Raw genomic sequence first — 25,050 nt, forward strand, 5'->3', positions numbered from 1 at the left:
ATTACATATATGATCATTTGAAACACTTACTTGTCAATGCTGTGACATTGTGTTACAAAAAGGGACAACCTCACAATGTCACCTAGCATTGACAACTACAATAACAATATTAACATAAAGCTGAATGATTAGCATCTAAAGGGCTGCAAGCAAAAAACAATTATGCCCCCATCAACCTAAGTTAGCTGTACAAATCCAAAATGCTAACTACTACAACCCCATCTACCCACACCTACAGCAGCAGCTACTCCTCCCCAAACAAACAAGGGAAGCCATCACAATAGGCTGTCCAATCACCATTCATGTGAGCCCAGAAGTCATGACCTCCATTGTTCACAATGTCATGAGCTTCCCAGCCTAGGTGGGCATTGTAGTTGTTGTAGTAACGGTAGGCAACAATCCTCAAGACCATCCATTTTACTCCTACAATCACCAAAGACAACAACTTCTTTAATCTCACTCACTAAGACTCTGTTTTTATCAAAACCCTAACCAACAACCATCTCACTTCGTAACGCAACCAAAATCAAACACACACCAAACACATAACCCATTTTAGCACATCCACCATCTAAATTACACACATAATCGCATAATTCAAGCACAAAATTGAGAAAAAAAAACATAACCCTCAAACCTAAATATACCCATTCGAAAATTTGAACAAATTCGCAAAAAAAACCACACAACTACAAGTTCAGGATGCTTACCGATAAAATCTTCAACAATGGTGTTTGAATTACCACTTTTGGAAGCCCCCAAATCAGAAGAATGTTCAAGCTTGCAGAGAGAATGTGAGAAGACGAACATAGGAATAAATGAGAAATGGCGCCTAAATAAACCCCCTTGGTTTTCCAAACGCTGCGTTTCATTTTAAGCCACATAAATGAGTTGCTTGTACAGCGAGCTCCACTCCCCCAGGCACACGTGTTCAAATCCAATGCGCCGCCATCAAATCATACTCAGACGTAATTAATAGGGGACTCAGTTTTTTAATCTTCCCATTCTATTTTTTAAGTAGGGTCCCACGTTTAACCAAGGTACTCAGTTTTTTACTCACCTTTGGTAAACTTTTGGACGGAATATTCCTTTCAGTACCTAAAAGGTGAATAAAAAACTATCAGTACCCAAAAGGTGAAAAAACTAAAAAGTTAGTACCTACTTTTATACTTAACTCACTTTTATTTTAATTGTGTATTAGATGGTACAATTAAAATTTAACATATCAAATACTTTTATTATTGCTCAACTAACTTATGATTATAATATTTATCAATTAATAATCTATAAAGATCACCGTGCATGGCACGGGATCTAACCTAGTTTTAGATTAATTGTAAGACTTTGACTGACACATGTATACGAATATATATATAGTTTTAGATATTAATATTTGTAATTTTAAATTAATTTGAATTATAGAAAGTTAATATAATAACAATATACATAAAAATTAATCCAAAAACACTTTACATGACATTATTTGTTTTTCATATATCGGGGAAAAAAATATATAGTTCTCAATAAAATCGTTATCAATTAGATAACTAGATTACTATCACCTCTTTATCTTTATTCAAAAACAAAAAATAAAAAAAAAAAAAAAAAAAAAAAGATAACTAGATTGATACTTGTATTTGACAAGCTACTGTGTATTATATTACTTCTATGTAAGAGGAAAATTACAACAATTAGAGAATTATTTGATACGTACAAATGAAGTATCCAAGCCCTAATAATCTTAATCTTGATCCGTAAAAAGAAAATAGATCCCTATATATATATGTTTTTTCTTTTTTTTTTGACGGGAAAAATAGATCCCTATATTGAATTGAGCATTTATAGTATAAAATTGTCGGTGATTCCATTGTACTTTTACAACCCCATTCACTTTATTTCATAACTACCCTTCTATCAACACCACATAAAAAAAAAGGTACAAATGTACAATCTATCCGGGACCCTAAAAATTACTTCCTAATAAATTGTTGACTTATATATGTATGTATGTATATATGTATGTATGTATATATATATATATATATGTATGTATATATATATGTATGTATATATATATATACATACATATATGTATGTATATATGTATATATATATATACATATATATGTATATATCTATATATATACATACATATATATGTATATATCTATATATATATATATATATATATATATATATATATATTTTGACGGGAAAAATAGATCCCTATATTGAATTGAGCATTTATAGTATAAAATTGTCGGTGATTCCATTGTACTTTTACAACCCCATTCACTTTATTTCATAACTACCCTTCTATCAACACCACATAAAAAAAAGTTACAAATGTACAATCTATCCGGGACCCTAAAAATTACTTCCTAATAAACTGTTGACTTATATATGAGTCCGCATATACACGTTAATAGCAAATAGTTAATAGTTAATAGCATATACACGTTTAAATGTCTCTTGTGTCTAACTACTAAAAATTAAAGTGATGACTAGTTTAAAAGCTAATAAGTGTCCAAATATTTTTAATACTGGGCGGCTTTATAAGTGTTGATGAATATAATTATTTTTTGTACTTTTTTTGTTTCTTTATAGTTGCAAGTCTTGCAACACACTTTATCACGATATTTAAAAATAATAGACCTCACATAATATCATACACTTAAAATTGGGTTAAGTGTAAGTTTATCCCTAGTCTTGAGATGATGAGTCTTTAGACATGTTTTAGACAAGTTTTGAGCAAAACTCTAACAATAACCTGTACCAAGACTTATTACCTATATGTAAATATGTAATATGTGCATGCACTAGTAGTACACTACGCTAAAATGGTAAAAATAACATATTAAACAAAAAATAGTTATAAATAAAATAACAAGATGGATTTTCTGATGGATAAAATAATATATTTGCTTATCTCGTTAGAATTCCTAATATATAAATATGACTCTCTGTAGAAATTGTGTAAACTCACGGCTTAACTTTCATTAATCGGGGTAAAATATATATATACAATGCTAATTCCTAGAATTACCTTAATTAGGTTACTAGAAATTAGGAAACAATATATAAGATAATCACCAAATATTCCCCAAAAATATATCCTACCAAAATATCCTCAATACTCTCATTGCAACCCTTAACTATTTATCTAGGAGATTTACACCATCTATCTTTTGTTTTTATGACGAAAGATTTACACCATCTTATTATTATTAGATTCGTAAAAGCCTTCAACACTATTTGTGACCTTCTAGAGTAGAACTCATCAATACAACCACAGTATACATACAGAAGACTTTGATTCTTTGATACTACAATTGTGATAATTATATTGCTTTAAAAAGAATTTGATGTTATAATCATATAAACAAGATGCATGCATCTTTCTTACAAGAAATTCAAATATTATGTTAATCTAGAGTTAAGAAACAAATTTATTTTTTTATTTATTTTTTTATTTTTTTTTATGCAAAGCCGGGGGCAGGAAATTAGATTAAAGTAAAGTCACAAGATCGAGTACAAGAGTTAGGGAGGTTTATCCTCCAAAAGTACATCACGAATATAATCTGGAGGATCAGTTAAAATTACAGTCATAATGCCCCTATCTGGGGACTTTCTACAGATTTTAGCTAGATGGTCAGCTACCTTGTTAGAGCTCATGCCTTCGTGATATAGCTTTGCTGAACTAAGCTTCTCAATGCGGTCCCTGCAAGATTGGACAATGTACAGATTAGCATCCTTTGCTCTCATAGCTCCATGAATTTGTTCCACCACCTGTTTTGAATCTGATGAGATTTCAAGCCTGTGCCAACCATTCTCAATTGCAATTTTCAATCCAACTGAAATTGCTAGCATTTCACCCATTATGGCAGATTTAACTCGACACTTCTGCTGAAAACCCAACACCCATTGACCTGAAAAATCGCGAAACACACCTGCTACACCAGCCCATTCCCCTTCAGATATGAAGGAGACATCACAATTAAGCTTAAAAAAGGGTTGTAAGGGAGGCAGCCAGTAAGAGACAGTAGGAGAGGAAGTGGAAGAACCCGAGGATATCCTTAGTGAGGTGTGAAATTCCCAAGCCAAAGCTTGGGCCTCTCTAAGGGCTTAATCCCGAGACTGGTTTGATTGGTTAAATATGCACTCATTTCGATTAAGCCAAAGTTTTCAAAGAATGAAAGAGAAAGTGGTCTGCCAAGGAAGGGTAATATCATTAGCAGCAGGAGGTTTATGGGCTAGATTTGAAAGAAGCCAATCATGAAGAGGGAGGGAAAAGAAGGAGGGTGGCATATGAAGCAATTCCCAAACTCTTTTAGCTTGTTCACAATCCCAGAGAATATGAATTAAATTCTCAAGGACATTAAAGCAGTGAGCACAAGCATCAGATGGCGTGATTCCTCTTTACCTTGTGAGGTAATCTGTCCAAAAAGCAAAGCCAAATAAAAAATTTGATTTGTGGGGCTGTTTAATTTTAATGCCCCAAATCCACTCCATGTTTCTATTCACCCCATCATCAATTTGAAAAAGAGTTAAAGCTTTTTTGAAATCAAATTTTCCTTTAGAGGTGAGAGTTGAGAAAATAACGTCTTTGCAATCTTGACTATGGTCAGGAATAGGGACACTTCTACAAGAATTGAGAATGTCCTCGGGGAAGACAAAAGACAACTTTGAAAAAATTCCAAGTACCATTTACAATGCAGTCCTCAAGCATAACATCATCCTCTCTATAAGCGTCGTTTGAAGTGTGCCTACGTTAAAGCATGTTATGAATATGCTTGGCCCTCTTAGGAATGGGAATTGACATTACGATTATGGACAAAGCAAAGTAGGGAGCCGCCAACAAGTTTTTAAGGAACTTGTAAACCGTTCACGGATCATAAAAGGCAACCACAAATAAAGGGACAATGATAGGTAACAACGATTGACCCGTGAAGGTTACACCCCATTCATAATACATGAGATTACTAACTTCATATGGTTCAGAACCACGAAAGAAGGATCGGGGATGATGGTACGAAGTGAGTCATGGAGTCACATTCGCCCGTATTGGCCTCTACTCGATTCTTATTGTGAAAAGTGATTCCTGTGATCTCAAAGGCATACAAACAAAAATATTCAATTTGCTCCAAACTATTATTATGCTAAATTGGTTGAATATTAATGCACACATTATTCTAAATTTAGTGATCACTTGATTAGAAAACAAGATTAAAAAGGAACCTAAACCGGCTATCCAAATTATCTTATTAAGCGTGATTTTCAATTACATATTCACTTTAAACATGCAATATGGTGATTATTAAATAATAATAGAATAAACATTAATATTGGAAGCAATTCAACACTAATAGTGTTAGTCAAATCAAATAATAATCCTAATCATGATACTAGCAATATAAAATAAAAAATAAGTAATTAAATTAATTAATTACTCACATTACGTGTGTTCCTTAAAATTACTACATCATGAATAAATTGTTAGTAACTTCAATAAAAATATAAATCAAATGGAAATTAAATTAAATAAAAAGTAGAACTGATTTGGTCCAAACCCTCAGTTAATTCTATCTTTCACGCCTTGGTTTAAGTATAGAACTTCGGGTATTATATGGACTCCTGATTATTATGGAAGAATAAGAAATCTAGAAATTAGGTTAAAGAGGGAGAAGAGAATGGTTTTAGGTGTAGGAAGAGAGAGAGAGTGATTGTTGGTGTAAAAGAGAGGAAGAGAGAATGATTTGGTGCCCCAAACTGCAGAAAGGAGGGGGGTATTTGTAGGGAAAATGAGCTGAGGGAACACACGGAACCCTAAAAAGATAAAAACCTTAAAAAAATTGCACCGCGACACGGAAGAGGGAAACGTGACACGGTGCCTGGCACCGTCAGACAGGGCAAATTCCCGTGACACGGTGGACAGCTGTGTAACGCGGGAAATATATAGGGTACGGGGAGTGAAAACGCGTGAAGGGTTTATGCAGAAAAGACACGAGAAAATTCCGTGACACGGCACCCATACTATGACACGGCAATGTACACTGTGGCACGGTACAGTACACCGTGTCACGATATGAGAAAACGCGGAAATTACACGAAAAAAGCACCGTGACACGGTGTTCAGTACCGTGTCATGGCACAGGGTACCGTGTCACGGCAACAGGTATCGTGCCACGGTGGAATTTGACGCGAAAAAGCTTTAAAAATAAAACCGTGACATGATGTTCAGTACCGTGACACGGTGCCAGGCACCGTCAGACGAGGCACACTCCCGTGACACGTTGCTTTTGCACTGTGCGCGGTGATTCTAGGTTTTTACCCGTTTTTAAAATCATCATAACTTTTGATCCGTAACTTGGAATAAGGCATATAATATATCATTAGAAATCTTATCAAGTTTAGTTTCCAACCCAATTAGAATCAGGTCAAAATAATTTGTAGATTTTAAGATATGGCCATTTTAGTATAAGGGTGTCGGTTTTGGGCCGAGTTTAGTGTTTTGCTCATATCTTTTTCGTTATAGCTCGGAATTGGGATTATGATATATGGTTGGAAATCTTTTTGCCAAAAAATAATTAGATCAAAATTATATATCCATAAAATCAGTTCAGCTCGGTTTTGTGATGTGGATACGAAAAGTGGAAAATAGGTTATGGTTTAAGGAAATGAGCTAGGAAATGGGTTGGTTTATGAAATGTATTGGATAGAACATGGATTTAAGCACTCCAAGATTAAATACTCAACCCGACCAATAATGACAGTGAAAGGTTGTTCATCATCGGGTTTGGTTTTGGGGAGACATTTTTAGGTGTCTACACTCTCCTCTTTAGAGGGGGCCATGAATAAGGTTTCTAATTAAGAGCACCTTCCCCCACCCCCCCAATTATCAGTCCAAGCAAAAATATCAACCCCATTGCCCACCCCCCACTGAATACATGCCTTAAATACATCCCAAACCTTCCCCATACTTTTCCACAAGTGAGAACCAGAAGAAAAGCTCAAAAGAGATTGTTTGGCTTAGATATTTGTCGTTAAGAATTTGCACTGCCAGATTACATTCCTGGTTCAACATCCTCCACCATAGCTTCAGCAAATGGGCTTTGTTTAAAGCTTTAAAACACCTAAAATATGAATAAATTTGACAATTACCACCTAAAATATGAATAAATTTGAGTTAAGAAACAATAAATTTTGCAAATATTGAATATGAATAAATTTGATAATTACCACCTAAAATTGTTGTTGTTTTAGCAATTACCATTTACAATTTTTTTTTTATTTTTTTTTTATTATTGTGAATTTTACCACCTACTATTTTTTAAATTTCAGAACTTCTAACCTGCTTGGCTCTGAAGTGAAGTATGATATCATGTGAGAAACTACTTAATAAAAGATTAAATATTGTAAGAAACTTATATAAATAATATGCATCACTGACTTCTTAAAAATTACAACAAATTAATTAACACATTCAAATGAAAACTAACAAAAACAACAATTTTTCTAGAGAAACTAACAACGAAAATAACTTAGCTTGAAAGGTCTTATTGGCCTACATAACCCAACCTTTTACATAAACCGATGCTACTACAGGTTTAATTAAACATTGACGGGATCAATGAGAACCAATTGAACTTTTTCTTGCATATTTTTGCTCACAATCGAGTAATCATCCTCACCAAGTCGGTAGAAAACCTCAATGACTCTTGAGAGGTTGAGGATTCGATTCATCAATGGCCTCGGAAACGTTGTTGGCCGAAGCATCTCTTCATTTAGGTCCTTCCATGAGCCCTCTACTACATTATGAAGCTCTTCCAAAGCGATTTCCTCAGTAACTCTAAATTGCTTCATGTAACATTCTACAACGGAAGCTACATGATCTCTTTTTCGCTCAATCTGTTGATTTACACCCCCAAAATAATATAAATTAGCTCAACAACGCAAGGATGTAGACACATTGTTTTTGACTTTTTAAAAATAAAAAGTAAACAAAGTTAGGACAGTTTTCTCTCAAGACCGCAATATAATTGTTGAATAAGAGGATGAAAGTAAGTGTACTCATAGCCTTATTACCTTATAACTAGCCATGTCACCTATGAGCCTTCCAATCATACATGAAGCCTTGACAGGTTTCGGGGTTTTGCTTACCCATTCGAAGGCTGCTTTTGTTGCCAATTCTCTAGTGCTGTCAAATTTCAAACCGAAACCGTTTAACTGTCCGAAACCGACCGACCCAAATGAGAACCGAACCGATTAAAAACCGATTTTTTTGAAACCGAAAACCGACCCGAACCGTATTTTAGTGAACCCGAAACCGAATCGACCCGAGTAATGTTAAACCGTATAAGAACCGAACACGTTAACAAACCGAACCAAATATAAACCGAACTGAAAGAAAACCGAACCGAAAAAGAACCGAACCATATCTAACCCGAAACCGATTCCAACCCGAAACCGTTTAAACTGGCAAAAAAACCGTTTACACCGGATCGTTAGCAAATTGCTACCCGTTTGCACCGAACCATTTAAAAACCGAACTGATTGTAAACCGAACTGGTTATAAACCGAACCGTTTATGAACCAAACCGCTTCTAAATCGAACCGTTTACAGACTTTTTTATATAATTAAATGGGGTTTTTTTTTTGACGGGAATATAATTAAATGGATTAAATATTAGAAATCTTAGAATATTTTTTAAAAAAATAGCAAGGCAAATCATTCATTAAGGTCTTAAGGATAATCAGTGTTCACAAACAAGAGCAAAACAAGCCTCAGGCCCTGCCTTAAACTATTAGCCACACTACTGCCTCTATACCGCCATCTCCTCCACCCACCCAACATTGGTATGAAATTCTAACAGTAATAATCAATTAAAATTAAAATACAAAGTACAAAAAACCTATATTATTACAAACCCAGATTTACAAGTTCAAATAAGACAATTATCCCTACAAAAATTAATTATACTAAAAATTCTTACAAAAAATATAAACAAATCTAACAAAAATAAAATTAAACAAATAAACTTTTTACAAACAATTACAATGAAATCTGAGGTGAGAGGAGTAATTAATAGAACAAATAGATCTAAAATTGAAAACCAAATAACAAAATAATCTAAGTAATAAAAATAACTAACTGGTAAATTTTTCCTTGCTCTTGTTCCTCTAAAAAATGCTTCAATGGAAGATAACTGAAGAAGTAGTGCTAATTCAATGGTCGGAAGAACGGAGAACTCATAGATGCACCGTGAGGAGAAAGTCAAACACTTGCTAATTCAATGGTCGAAGAACGGAAAACTCATAGATCTCACAGTGATACACATCGGCGGCGAAGATTCCGTTTGTTTTTCCATTTTTTTCTCCTCCCTTACCATTTTAGCATCCAATAATCAACCAAAAATTGTTGCTCTTCGAGTTTTACTGAATCTTTCTTGCTCTTCTCCGCCGCTCCACACATTACGAGCCTCACAATTCGAAATGCGAAACCATGGATCAAAATAAATGAGCAATTGAAAACATTGTAAGAAATTTTTAGATCTTAATATGTCAATCTAATAGTGGTAAAGTGAGAGTGAGAGTGAAAGGGTTTCATGTAAATCTAACCATTGATTTTTCAATCTATGGTTCAGATTGGTGATTCGTGTGTGTTGTGGGAGAAAGAATCTAACCATTGATTTTTTTAATCTATGGTTGAGAGTGGTAATCCGTGTGTGTTGTGGGAGAAAGAATCTAACCATTGATTTTTAATCTATGGTTGAGAGTGGTGATCCGTGTGTTGTACATTCATCTACAAAAATATTATTCCTTCAATTCTTTAGTATTTTTTTGCCCCATTTGATCGGGATCAGTGCCCAAGACACGTATTAAAACAATTACTAGTATATCTTTATTTTCATACACGTAAAAATTATAAAAACGTTATATTAATAAAATGTATAAATAGATAAATTTAAAAAGATCACTAATGAGTCTATAACTTTGTAGTAATACATACGAATAACGATGATACGAATATTTAACTATGAGATGGTTAGATGCCATGTGTTAATAATGTGTACATATGATCGATTGAACTAATCAATATTACCATGTTAATTAGTTATTAGTGTTTTCTTTCATTATACAAATCAAAGCACTTTGTAATATCTTCATAATTTCATGAAAATAAATAATGATAAACGAGTCATAATTATCAGTCTTGTTGACTAATCAAGTATCGAATTACCAAATTGCAAATTTCCATTTCATAAGAAGTCAAGAACTCATCAAATCATGATTATGATACTATGCGTAGTATATAAATGATTAAATAAGAAGCATATAATAACCTAATTGTAAAACAATAATACATTAATACACTAACTCTTATAATCAACTTCGTAATAAACTAGTAAAATCAATATGACTAAACTTGAAACAGAACATAATATGTATTTATAAAATCAATGAGAATTTGTTTATAATATGATGCCTAAATATGAAATGATTCGCGACTTGCCGACTTTATATAACACTTGTGAACGCAAAAGGTTAGCAAGTACTATCAAATTTCAAGCCAAAATCATTTAACTGCCCGAATCCAAACAACTCGATAAACAATTTATTTTTTGAAACCGAAAACCGACCCGAACCGTAATTTAGTAAACTTGAAATGGAACCGATATGAATAACGTTAAAGTGGTTAAACCATCGAAGAACCGAACTAGTAATAAACTGAACCGAAAAAGAACCGAACCAGTTAAAAACTGAACCGATAAAGATCCGAACCAGTTATAAACTGAACCAAAAAAGAACCGAACTGTTTCTAACCCGAAACCGTTTCCAACCCGAAACTGTTTGAACCGGGATAAAAACCGTTTACACCGCACCGTTAACAAACTGCAACCCGCCTGCACCGAACCGTTTACTACCCGAACTGTTTACAACCCAAACCGAATTAAAACCGCTTAAGAATAAACCGAAACCGAATCGAACCGAAAACTATTTAAACCGAACCAAAACCGACCCATGAGACAATTAAACCGATTCCAAACCGACCCGATTAACTACCGAACCGATTTCAAACCGAACCGAAACCGAACTGTCAAACCGTTTTGACAGTGCTACAATTCTCCCATCCCTAAGAAAGTTGTCCCAGACATTAAGGTGTAACCAGCCGTTCTAATGGCAGCATCATTAAGATATTCGTCGTATGTTGGAACATATTTTTCGTGGCACCACTTTGCCTCTTGGAAGTACCCTCGACATTGAGCTTTCATCTATAAAAATAGTAATATGAACCATGTAATTGATTAAACGTAACTTAAGTGATCGTTACACATATCATAACTAAAGCCAAGTTTATCATACCAATTCTCGAACATAAGGAACGAGCTCCGATCTTCCTTCTTTGGCTAAATCTTGTTCAAATCCATTAAAAGTATCAAGGAGAGCCTCATAAGTAAGCTTCATGTAGTCAGGAAGTTGGTTCATGCTACTTTTGTCCCACCTAATAATGTACGTATAGAATTTCATTAATATATCATACATAATATTACTATAACGTTAATCAAGCGAAATAATTGTACAATTAAATACATGTTTTATATGTACAAACCTTTGGACAGCCTCAGTGTACACTTTAAGCTCTTCAAAGAACCCATAAGCATCATAAGTATCATCCATAACCGATGTCATCTTATACAATTTCGTAAATATTTCTCTACCCATTGCAAATTGGGGTTCATAGAAAGTTCCCAACATCCAAAAATATACCTCGGCAATTCTATCTCTTGCAAAGGGTAATTTTGTGCCAAAGTTGAGGTCTCTCCACCACCTAATGAATTATGAACCTAAAACTTATTAGTATATGTGGATCGGATTAATCATTTATCAAAATATAATAGTCACTTACAACGAAAACAAAATTAAACATGAAAATTTTACGATAGTTATTTGAAAAATGACTATAAACATTATTGTGATTTATGTATATGCATCAACAAACTTTTGCACGTAATTACCTAGAGAGGTCCCGTAGCTCTTTCAAGTGTAACGTTTGGAGCAAGTTGAAATCTAATTTCGCAAATTTAAGTAAAATTTCATTGTGTAAAGGATCAGCTTCATATGTGGATATATAGTATCGAGACAATAGCCTAGTGACGCCTTTGTGGAGAGGCAACTTGAGGGCTTGAGTAACTTGAGTTGCTAAGGGTTCACTTAGTTGATCAACCAGTGATTTAAGCTTAGTTGTCGTAAATTCAATCGCCTCGTCGAGGATCTTTTCTCCATGCACCCTAAGATATGAGGCTTCATACAAGTTCAGTATGCCCACTACATCCGTTGTCAAGGATTCGTTGAAGTTCCCATCCTCAGTCTTAAACTTGTTGAAGAGATCTGTTTTATCATTGAACATATTATTGTACTTGCTTGTAAGTGGTAACTATGTATAAAATAATAAATAATAATAATACAAGATGACAACATGTATTTATAATTAGGCCATGTTCTCTTCACCTTATTAAGATACAGAGGTTTTTCAGTGCGGCAGGCCACATGATGCAGCAGGGGTTACTTGAAGGGTTTTATTGGTATTGTAAGGGGTTACTTGTAGGTGTTACTTGTATTCTGGGGTTACTTATATGAGTTACTTGTATTCTAAGTAACCCCTACAAGTAACACCAGACCAAACCCTCATATCAAACCAATAACACCCTACAAGTAACCCATAACCAAAACCAGTAGCACCCTACAAGTAACTCATGACCAAAACCAATAACACTCGACAAGTAACTCCTGACAAAACCAGCAACACCCTACAAGTAACCCCTGACTAAACCAGTAACACCTTACAAGTAACCTCTGCCGCACCATGTGGCCAGCCGCATACAAAAATTTGTAATTAAGATATTATTTAATAAAGCAGGTTCAGTAAAAATTAGTAACTTTTGGAGAAAATATAATAAAGAACTGGTAAAACAAGTTTTAATCATTAAAAATACTACGTAATATAAGTTCAGTAAAAATAAATTAATTGCAATAAAAAATAATTTCAGTTCAGTAAAATTAATTTCACCTTTAGCAAAAATTAGATGAAAAAACAAGACCTTGCCTTTAGTAGTTACTGTATAAATATTTATTCTACTTTGAGCATATGTTCAAAAAAATGTAGCCAATAACATGATCTCAACTTTTTTCGTACAAGCTATATATAGTAAAAACAATAGTTTATGCAATTATTGTTACAATAATACGGCCATAATACCAAAAAGCCTTACTAAGATCATTGAAAATCCCTCCAGCCCATTTCTTTTTGTTTTTAATGTGTACAATTATAAGATGAGCCGAATCCACAAAAATTTTACATAACTTGTACTATGTTGTTTCTTATATCAATGATTTTTAATGGAACAAACATGAATTACATATAGTAACGATGAAGTATCACACAAAATGTAAGTGACTGTAATATATAATTCGAGCAAAAGTAAGAAAATCATACCAGAAGAAACATAAAAGCCATGTTGCCTTAAGAGACGAAATCTAAGAGAAACATAGTGAAGATCATCCTCAAAAGAAACATCATTTTGTGAATAAGTCTTGTTAAAATGTTGTAAGTTTGCTTCAATTTCATCTTCAAAGTGATATGCAATCCCAAGTTGTTCCACAACATCTATAAGTACAAGTCTTTCCTCTGGATCTTTTGCAACGCCCAAAAGTTTTCTCCTCACTTCTTCTTTCAGCTCATTCGCCTCTTCCTCCCTTCGCCTTTGAGTCATCTACAACCATTTTAAGCACAAGTACATAATTAGTTTAAGTGATTTTATTTTATGATAGATCGTCTCACACTAAGTGATTAGAAAACATCGCTAGTGAACCTTATAAATAACAAGCCATCTATAACAATAATATTTTGAGAGATATGGTCACATATATGAATTTTCCAACTTAAATTGTAAATTAACGAATATGGAAAAAACTAAATGATCCTATCTATATGTCATTCAAAAAATTTAATTGGTATTATAAACAACCATAGTACAAATTAAAATTACCCCATATTATTCTAAGCGTATAGGAAGACACAAAGGACATTAACGTAAGAAAATGCATACTATGAAGTATAATTTACCTTGTCTGGGGGAGAGTAGTTGATAAAATGGTCACCCCAAAGATTTGGATGATAATGTGCCAGTGGACGTTCATTCAATGCCTCATCTTGTTGATGACCATTGCATGAACAATTTGTAATAATTTGCTCCATAATTTTCTCGTTTATTTTTTCCTTTATCAGTTGTTTTGTGTTTGAAAACATAGCTTATGCAGTTCTTATATACTGCTTGCTTCCTATTATTTTATGAGGAAATACAAGTTAATCTTTATGATTGACATAATTTGTTAATCATAGGGGTAAAATTGACACTTCAATGAATTAATTGGGATATGTTTGTAAATTTGCTAGGATGTCTGTTAGTTTAGCTCAGGGCCGTCTTTAGACATGTTTTTTCTCATGCACGTAACAGGGCCCCCCAAAATCAGGGCCCCATAATTTAAAAAAATAAAAATTATAACCTTACAAATTCACCTTCTTCCTCGTAAAAGACCATTATTTTCAAACTAAAACCTAAAAATTCATCTTTGATTATGAAGATATAATTGTGGATTTTGCTTCAAAAAATATTCAAAGGATGACACTTTTTAAATAAAAAGTTTTTGTTTGTTGTTTTATTGAATTGCTATTAAACTTATTACTATGAATATTTAAGCTCTATAATAATTTGTAGTACTGTACTCGAAAAAAAGCCGTTGTATAATAATAATATTTTTAACCTTTTAAAATAGTCCTCCAAAATCAAAGGGCCCAATTTTAAAAGTTAGAACAGGGCCACCAAATTGTTGGAGATGGCCCTGGTTTAGCTTCTTCCTTCCCTTTTCCTCTTTGCTAGTACTTTCTCTCTCCTCACTCCTATAACTCACATCAACAATAGTACTTCAACTCCAAAAATTTTCAGCTCATTTCTTCACCGCAACAACCACCATCGCAACCACTGACATTTGCTATCTCATCTTCTTTCGCCGCCGACATCACTTTTTTCTACATTTTCAAAAATCAAGCTCAATTGATGGAGCTTCAATGGAGGACATAGTTACCCCTACCCTTTGGGTTGACCATGCCCTTAATTTCATCTTTCATTCATAGGGTTTTCGTTTGAAATCGGGGAAGGTGGGTGGAGATTGGGGAAGCTTTTATGGTGGTCGAGGTCGGGGAAGCTTTAATTTAATGGTGGTTAAGGTCGGGAAGCTTCAATGGTAGTTGAGGTTGGGGAAGCTTTAATGGAGGAAGAAGCAGGAAGCTTTTCAATGGAGGGAGTTTTAATGGTGGTGTTGGTGAAGTAACCACAAACGGTCGTTAAATCAGCGTTATCTTCAGTCATGAGGTGGCATGGAAACTTCTCTTCAATATTACAATTATGCCATTAGATTGACGAATTTCGTCAGTCATAAAGATTAACTGGGGCTGGCTCTTATTTTATTATGTTTTATATTAACTTTTTTGGTATAGGATTCATATACTTCATTTCTGAATTGCTAGATGTTTGTTTGCATTTAATTTTCAAATGATTTAATAACTATTTCTTATGATAATTAGATTATAAACTAAAAAAAAAGTTAATCCACGTCAAATTTTAAACTAGCTACATATTACGAACTAGCAAAGATTAGACATGGTCGCGTTGATATGCAGTACTTACCAATAAGATTATAACGCGAAACCAATAAGGTCTTTGTTTACAAATTAAATTATTTGGATTGAAGAAAATGAAGGAAAAGAACGGAAGAGAAATGGAGGGGTGAATAATTTAAACTCAACATTTTTACCTCCCCTTCCCTTCCTTTCCTCTCCCTACCCCTCATTCCCTTTCTTTTCCTTCCCAGTTATCTATCCAAACACAGTGTTAGTGATTGGTTAAGAAAAAATATATAGTTCTCAATAAAATCGTTATCAATTAGATAACTAGATTACTATCTCCTCTTTATCTTTATTCAAAACAAAAAAAAAAAAAAAAAAAAAAAAAAAAAAGATAACTAGATTGATACTTGTATTTGACAAGCTACTGTGTATTATATTACTTCTATAGTTCTATGTAAGAGGAAATTACAACAATTAGAGAAATATTTGATACGTACAAATGAAGTATCCAAGCCCTAATAATCTTAATCTTTATCCGTAAAAAGAAAATAGATCCCTATATTGAATTGAGCATTTATAGTATAAATTTGTCGGTGATTCCATTATACTATTACAACCCCATTCACTTTATTTCATAACTACCCTCCTATCAACACCACATAAAAAAAGGTACCCTCCTATCCGGGACCCTAAAAATTACTTCCTATTAAATTGTTGACTTATGACTCCGCATATACACGTTAATAGCAAATAGTTAATAGTTAATCGGATATAAACGTTTTAAATGTCTCTTGTGTCTAACTACTAAAAATTAAAGTGATGACTAGTTTATAAGCTAATAAGTGTCCAAATATTTTTAATACTGTGCGGCTTTTTAAGTGTCGATGAATATAATTATTTTTGTACTTCTTTGTTTCTTTATAGTTGCAAGTCTTGCAACACCCTTTATCACGATATTTAAAAATAGTAAACCTCACATAATATCATACACCTAAAATTGGGTTTAGTGTAAGTTTATCCCTAGTCTTACAAGTTTTGAGCAAAACTCTAACAATAACCTGTACCAAGACTTATTAACTATGTGTAAATATGTAATATGTGCATGCACTAGTAGTACACTACGCTAAAATGGTTAAAATAACATTTTAAACAAAATAAAGTTTAAAATAAAATAACCAGATGGATTTTCTGATGGATAAAATAATATATTTGCTTATCTCGTTAGAATTCCTAATATATAAATATGACTCTCACTGCAACCCTTAACATATTTATCTAGGAGATTTACACCATCTATCTTTTGTTTTTATGACGAAAGATTTACACCATCTTATTATTATTAGAATTCGTAAAAGCCTACAACACTATTTGTGACCTTCTAGAGTAGAACTCATTAATACAACCACAATATACATACAGAAGACTTTGGTTATTCTTTGATACTACAATTGTGATAATTATATTGCTTTAAAAAGAATTTGATGTTATAATCATATAAACAAGATGCATGCATCTTTCTTACAAGAAATTCAAATATTATGTTAATCTAGAGTTAAGAAACAAATTTATTTATTTATTTTTTTTTTATTTTTTTTTATTGCAAAGCCGGGGGCAGGAAATTAGATTAAAGTAAAGTCACAAGATCAAGTACAAGAGTTAGGGAGGTTTATCCTCCAAAAGTACATCACGAATATAATCTGGAGGATCAGTTAAAATTACAGTCAAAATGCCCCTATCTGGGGACTTTCTACAGAACTTAGCTAGATGGTCAGCTACCTAGCTTGTTAGAGCTCCTGCCTTCGTGATATAGCTTTGCTGAACTAAGCTTCTCAATGCGGTCCCTGCAAGATTGGACAATGTACAGATTAGCATCCTTTGCTGTCATAGCTCCATGAATTTGTTCCACCGCCTGTTTTGAATCTGATGAGATTTCAAGCCTGTGCCAACCCTTCTCAATTGCAATTTTCAATCCAACTGAAATTGCTAGCATTTCACCCATTATGGCAGATTTAACTCGACACTTCTGCTGAAAACCCAGCACCCATTGACCTGAAAAATCACGAAACACACCTGCTATACTAGCCCATTCCCCTTCAGATGTGAAGGAGACATCACAATTAAGCTTAAAAAAGGGTTGTAAGGGAGGCAGCCAGCAAGAGACAGTAGGAGAGGAAGTGGAAGAACCCGAGGATATTTTTAGTGAGGTGTGAAATTCCCAAGCTAAAGCTTGAGCCTCTCTAAGGGCTTGATCCCGGGACTGGTTTGATTGGTTAAATATGCACTCATTTCGATTAAGCCAAAGTTTTCAAAGAATGAAAGAGAAAGTGGTCTGCCAAGGAAGGGTAATATCATCAGCAACAGGAGGTTTATGGGCTAGATTAGAAAGAAGCCAATCATGAAGAGGGAGGGAAAAGAAGGAGGGTGGCATTTGAAGCAATTCCCAAACTCTTTTAGCTTGTTCACAATCCCAGAGAATATGAATTGAATTCTCAAGGACATTAAAGCAGTGAGCACAAGCATCAGATGGCGTGATTCCTCTTTACCTTGTGAGGTAATTTGTCCAAAAAGCAAAGCCAAATAAAAAATCTGATTTTTGGGGCTGTTTTAATGCCCCAAATCCACTCCATGTTTCTATTCACCCAATCATCACTTTGAAAAAGAGTTAAAGCTTTTTTGAAATCAAATTTTCCTTTAGAGGTGAGAGTTGAGAAAATAAAGTCTTTGCAATCTCGACTATGGTCAGGAATAGGGACACTTCTACAAGAATTGAGAATGTCCTCGGGGAAGACAAAAGACAACTTTGAAAAAATTCCAAGTACCATTTACAATGCAGTCCTCAAGCATAACATCATCCTCTCTGTAAGCGTCGTTTGAAGTGCGCCTACGTTAAAGCATGTTATGAATATGCTTGGCACTCTTAGAAAGTGGGAATTGCCATTACGATTAGGGACAAAGCAAAGTAGGGAGCCACCAACAAGTTTTAAGGAACTTGTAAACCGTTCACGGATCATAAAAGGCAACCACGAATAAAGGGACAATGATAGGCAACAACGATTGACCCGTAAAGGTTACACCCTATTCATAATCCATGAGATTACTAACTCTATATGGTTCGGAACCACGAAAGGAGGATCGGGGATGATGGTATGAAGTGAGTCATGGAGTAACATTCGCCCGTATTATATTGGCCTCTACTTGATTCTTATTGTGAAAAGTGATTCCTGCGAGCTCAAAGGCATACAAACAAAAATATTCAATTTGCTCTAAACTATTATTATGCTAAATTGGTTGAATATTAATGCACACATTATTCTAAATTTAGTGATCACTTGATTAGAAAACAAGATTAAAAAGGAACCTAAACCGGCTGTCCAAATTATTTTATTAAGGGTGATTTTCAATTACATATTCCCTTTAAACATACAATATGGTGATTATTAAATAATAATAATAGAATAAACATTAATATTAGAAGCAATTCAACACTAATAGTGTTAGTCAAATCAAATAATAATCCTAATCATGATACTAGCAATATAAAATAAAAAATAAGTAATTAAATTAATTAATTACTCACATTACGCGCGTTCCTTAAAATTGCTACATCATGAATAAATTGTTAGTAACTTCAATAAATATATAAATCAAATGGAAATTAAATTAAATAAAAAGTAGAACTGATTTGGTCCAAACCCTCAGTTAATTCTATCTTTCACGCCTTGGTTTAAGTATAGAACTTCGGGTATTATATGGACTCCTTGGAGTGCTTAGGGGAAGTATTATGGAAGAATAAGAAGGTTAGAAATTAGGTTAAAGAGGGAGAAGAGAATAATTATAGGTGTAGGGAGAGAGAGAGTGATTGTTGGTGTAAAAGAGAGGAAGAGAGAATGATTTGGTGCCCCGAACTGCAGAAAGGAGGGGGGTATTTATAGGGAAAATGAGGTGAGGGAACACACGGAACCCTAAAAAGATAAAAACCCTACAAAAATTGCCCTGCGACACGGCAGAGGGAACCGTGACACGATGCCTGGCACCGTCAGACGGGGCAAATTCCCGTGACACGGTGGATAGATGTGTGACGCGGGAAATATTTAGGGTCTGGGGAGTGAAAACGCGTGAAGGGTTTACGCGGAAAAGACACGAGAAAATTTCGTGACACGGCAGTGTTCACCGTGGCACGGTATAGTACACCGTGTCACGGTATGAAAAAACACGGAAATTACGTACACGGAAAGAGCACCGTGACACGGTGTTCAGTACCGTGTCATGGCACAGGGTACCGTGTCATGGCACAGGGTACCGTGTCACGGCAACATGTATTGTGCCACGGTGGAATTTGACGTGAAAAATCTTTAAAAATAGCACCGTGAAACGATGTTTAGTACCGTGACACGGTGCTAGGCACCGTCAGACGGGGCACACTCCCGTGACACGGTGCTTTTGCACTCTGCGCGGTGATTCCAGGTTTTTACTCGTTTTTAAAATCATCATAACTTTTGATCCGTAACTCGAAATAAGGCATATAATATATCATTAGAAAGCTTATCAAGTATAATTTGTATACTTTAAGATATGGCCGTTTTAGTAGAAGGGTGTTGGTTTTGGGCCGAATTTAGTGTTTTGCTCATATCTTTTTCGTTATAGCTCGGAATTGGGCTTACGATATATGGTTGGAAATATTATTGAAAGGCCTATCCAACCAAAAAATAATTAGATCAAAATTATATATCCATAAAATCATTTCAGCTCGGTTTTGTGATGTGAATACGAAAAGTGAAAAATAGGTTATGGTTTAGGGAAATAAGCTAGGAAATGGGTTGGTTTATGAAATGTAATGGATAGAACCTGGATTTAAGCACTCCAAAGATTAAATACTCAACCCGACTAATAATGGCGGTGAAAGGTTGTTCATCATCGGGTTTGGTTTTGGGGAGACATTTTTAGGTGTCTACACTCTCCTCTTTAGAGGGGGCCATGAATAAGGTTTCTCACCTTCCCCCCCCCCCCCAATTATCAGTCCAAGAAAAAATATCAACCCCATGGCCCACCCCCCACTGAATACAGGCCTTAAATACATCCCAAACCTTCCCCATACTTTTCCACAAGTGAGAACCAGAAGAAAAAGCTCAAAAGAGATTGTTTGGCTTAGATTATTTGCCGTTAAGAATTTGCACTGCCAGATTACATTCCTGGTTCAACATCCTCCACCATAGCTTCAGCAAATGGGCTTTGTTTAAAGCTTTAAAACACCTAAAATATGAATAAATTTGACAATTACCACCTAAAATATGAATAAATTTGAGTTAAGAAACAATAAATTTTGCAAATATTGAATATGAATAAATTTGACAATTACCACCTAAAATTGTTGTTGTTTTAGCAATTACCATTTATAATTTTTTTTTTATTTTTTTTTTATTATTGTGAATTTTACCACCTACTATTTTTTAAATTTCAGAACTTCTAACCTGCTTGGCTCTGAAGTGAAGTATGATATCATGTGAGAAACTACTTAATAAAAGATTAAATATTGTAAGAAACTTATATAAATAATATGCATCACTGACTTCTTAAAAATTACAACAAATTAATTAACACATTCAAATGAAAACTAACAAAAACAACAATTTTTCTAGAGAAACTAACAACGAAAATAACTTAGCTTGAAAGGTCTTATTGGCCTACATAACCCAACCTTTTACATAAACCGATGCTACTACAGGTTTAATTAAACATTGACGGGATCAATGAGAACCAATTGAACTTTTTCTTGCATATTTTTGCTCACAATCGAGTAATCATCCTCACCAAGTCGGTAGAAAACCTCAATGACTCTTGAGAGGTTGAGGATTCGATTCATCAATGGCCTCGGAAACGTTGTTGGCCGAAGCATCTCTTCATTTAGGTCCTTCCATGAGCCCTCTACTACATTATGAAGCTCTTCCAAAGCGATTTCCTCAGTAACTCTAAATTGCTTCATGTAACATTCTACAACGGAAGCTACATGATCTCTTTTTCGCTCAATCTGTTGATTTACACCCCCAAAATAATATAAATTAGCTCAACAACGCAAGGATGTAGACACATTGTTGTTGACTTTTTAAAAATAAAAAGTAAACAAAGTTAGTACAGTCTTCTCTCAAGACCGCAATATAATTGTTGAATAAGAGGATGAAAGTAAGTGTACTCGCTCATAGCCTTATTACCTTATAACTAGCCATGTCACCTATGAGCCTTCCAATCATACATGAAGCCTTGACAGGTTTCGGGGTTTGGCTTACCCATTCGAAGGCTGCTTTTGTTGCCAATTCTCCCATCCCTAGGAAAGTTGTCCCAGACATTAAGGTGTAACCAGCCGTTCTAATGGCAGCATCATTGAGATATTCGTCGTATGTTGGAACATATTTTTCGTGGCACCACTTTGCCTCTTGGAAGTACCCTCGACATTGAGCTTTCATCTATAAAATAGTAATATGAACCATAAAATTGATCAAACGTAACTTAAGTGATCGTTACACATATCATAACTAAAGCCAAGTTTTTCATACCAATTCTCGAACATAAGGAACGAGCTCCGATCTTCCTTCTTTGGCTAAATCTTGTTCAAATCCATTAAAAGTATCAAGGAGAGCCTCATAAGTAAGCTTCATGTAGTCAGGAAGTTGGTTCATGCTACTTTTGTCCCACCTAATAATGTACGTATAGAATTTCATTAATATATCATACATAATATTACTATAACGTTAATCAAGCGAAATAATTGTATAATTAAATACATGTTTTATATATACAAACCTTTGGACAGCCTCAGTGTACACTTTAAGCTCTTCAAAGAACCCATAAGCATCATAAGTATCATCCATAACCGATGTCATCTTATACAATTTCGTAAATATTTCTCTACCCATTGCAAATTGGGGTTCATAGAAAGTTACCAACATCCAAAAATATACCTCGGCAATTCTATCTCTAGCAAAGGGTAATTTTGTGCCAAAGTTGAGGTCTCTCCACCACCTAATGAATTATGAACCTAAAACTTATTAGTATATGTGGATCGGATTAATCATTTATCAAAATATAATAGTCACTTACAACGAAAACAAAATTAAACATGAAAATTTTACGATAGTCCTTTGAAAAATGACTATAAACATTATTGTGATTTATGTATATGCATCAACAAACTTTTGTACGTAATTACCTAGAGAGGTCCCGTAGCTCTTTCAAGTGTAACGTTTGGAGCAAGTTGAAATCTAATTTCGCAAATTTAAGTAAAATTTCATTGTGTAAAGGATCAGCTTCATATGTGGATATATAGTATCGAGACAATAGCCTAGTGACGCCTTTGTGGAGAGGCAACTTGAGGGCTTGAGTAACTTGAGTTGCTAAGGGTTCACTTAGTTGATCAACCAGTGATTTAAGCTTAGTTGTCGTAAATTCAATCGCCTCGTCGAGGATCTTTTCTCCATGCACCCTAAGATATGAGGCTTCATACAAGTTCAGTATGCCCACTACATCCGTTGTCAAGGATTCGTTGAAGTTCCCATCCTCGGTCTTAAACTTGTTGAAGAGATCTGTTTTATCATTGAACATATTATTGTACTTGCTTGTAAGTGGTAACTATGTATAAAATAATAAATAATAATACTACAAGATGACAACATGTATTCATAATTAGGCCATGTTCTCTTTACCTTATTAAGATACAAAGATTTTTCAGTGCAGCATGGGTTACTTGTAGGGTGTTACTGGTTTCATAAGGGGTTACTTGTACGTGTTACTTGTATTATGGGATTACTTGTATTCTAAGTAATCCCTCCAAGTAACCAATGACCAAAACTAGTTGCACCCTACAAGTAACTTCTGGCCAAATCCAGTAACACTCAACAAGTAACCCCTGACCAAACTAGTAACACCCTACAAGTAACCCCTGACTAAACTAGTAACACCTTACAAGTAACCCATGCCGCACCATGTGGCCAGCCGCATACAAAAATTTGTAATTAAGATATTATTTAATAAAGCAGGTTCAGTAAAAATTAGTAACTTGTAAAAAAAATTATAATAAAGAATTGGTAAAACAAGTTTTAATCATTAAAAATAATATAAATTCAGTAAAAATAAATTAATTGCAATAAAATAATTTCAGTTCAGTAAAATTAATTTCATCTTTAGCAAAAATAAGGTGAAAAAACAAGATATTGCCTTAGTAGTTAATGTATAAATATTTATTCTACTTTGAGCATATGTTCAAAAAAATGTAGCCAATAATATGATCTCAACTTTTTTCGTACAAGCTATATATAGTAAAAACAATATTATATGCAATTATTGTTACAATAATACGGCCATAATACCAAAAAGCCTTACTAAGATCATTGAAAATCCCTCCAGCCCATTTCTTTTTGTTTTTAATGTGTACAATTATAAGATGAGCCGAATCCACAAAAATTTTACATAACTTGTACTATGTTGTTTCTTATATCAATGATTTTTAATGGAACAAACATGAATTACATATAGTAACGATGAAGTATCACACAAAATGTAAGTGACTGTAATATATAATTCGAGCAAAAGTAAGAAAATCATACCAGAAGAAACATAAAAGCCATGTTGCCTTAAGAGACGAAATCTAAGAGAAACATAGTGAAGATCATCCTCAAAAGAAACATCATTTTGTGAATAAGTCTTGTTAAAATGTTGTAAGTTTGCTTCAATTTCATCTTCAAAGTGATATGCAATCCCAAGTTGTTCCACAACATCTATAAGTACAAGTCTATCCTTTGGATCTTTTGCAACGCCCAAAAGTTTTCTCCTCACTTCTTCTTTCAGCTCATTCGCCTCTTCCTCCCTTCGCCTTCGAGTCATCTACAACCATTTTAAGCACAATTACATAATTAGTTTAAGTGATTTTATTTTATGATAGATCGTCTCACACTAAGGTGATTAGGAAACATCGCTAGTGAACCTCATAAATAACAAGCAATATATAACAATAATATTTTGAGAGATATGGTCACATATATGAATTTTCCAACTTAAATTGTAAATTAACGAATATGGGAAAAACTAAATGATCCTATCTATATGTCATTCAAAAAATTTAATTGGTATTATAATTTATAAACAACAATAGTACAAATTAAAATTACCCCATATTATTCTAAGCGTATAGGAAGACACAAAGGACATTAACGTAAAAATAATGCATACTATGAAGTATACTTTACCTCGTCTGGGGGAGTGTAGTTGATAAAATGGTCACCCCAAAGATTTGGATGATAATGTGCTAGTGGACGTTCATTCAATGCCTCATCTTGTTGATGACCATTGCGTGAACAATTTGTAATAACTTGCTCCAT

At 34.0% G+C, this 25,050-nt stretch overlaps 3 protein-coding genes across 3 annotated transcripts; all 3 read right to left on the reverse strand.

Annotated features, from left to right (window-relative positions):
* Window positions 1-3,540: 3,540 nt before the first annotated feature.
* LOC145604299 (uncharacterized) lies at window positions 3,541-4,707 on the reverse strand. Its single transcript, XM_081660220.1, has 3 exons — window positions 4,525-4,707; window positions 4,424-4,436; window positions 3,541-3,971 (listed from the first exon to the last, which is right to left on the reverse strand). Exons 1-3 carry the CDS (start codon window positions 4,705-4,707, stop codon window positions 3,541-3,543), a joined length of 627 nt encoding a protein of 208 aa, XP_081516346.1.
* Window positions 4,708-7,611: 2,904 nt separating this feature from the next.
* Window positions 7,612-14,257, reverse strand: LOC145604300 (valencene synthase-like). Its single transcript, XM_081660221.1, has 8 exons — window positions 14,126-14,257; window positions 13,496-13,772; window positions 12,018-12,390; window positions 11,612-11,830; window positions 11,365-11,503; window positions 11,122-11,273; window positions 8,086-8,197; window positions 7,612-7,908 (listed from the first exon to the last, which is right to left on the reverse strand). The coding sequence occupies exons 1-8, from the start codon at window positions 14,255-14,257 to the stop codon at window positions 7,612-7,614; spliced, it is 1,701 nt and encodes a 566-aa protein (XP_081516347.1).
* A 7,156-nt stretch (window positions 14,258-21,413) lies between these two features.
* On the reverse strand, window positions 21,414-25,050 carry LOC145604301 (putative sesquiterpene synthase). Its single transcript, XM_081660222.1, has 7 exons — window positions 24,919-25,050; window positions 24,280-24,556; window positions 22,887-23,259; window positions 22,481-22,699; window positions 22,234-22,372; window positions 21,892-22,143; window positions 21,414-21,710 (listed from the first exon to the last, which is right to left on the reverse strand). The coding sequence occupies exons 1-7, from the start codon at window positions 25,048-25,050 to the stop codon at window positions 21,414-21,416; spliced, it is 1,689 nt and encodes a 562-aa protein (XP_081516348.1).

This window comes from Chenopodium album, chromosome 22 (genome assembly GCF_948465745.1).
Source record: "Chenopodium album chromosome 22, dcCheAlbu1.1, whole genome shotgun sequence".
In the NCBI taxonomy this organism is placed as follows: Eukaryota; Viridiplantae; Streptophyta; class Magnoliopsida; order Caryophyllales; family Amaranthaceae; genus Chenopodium; species Chenopodium album.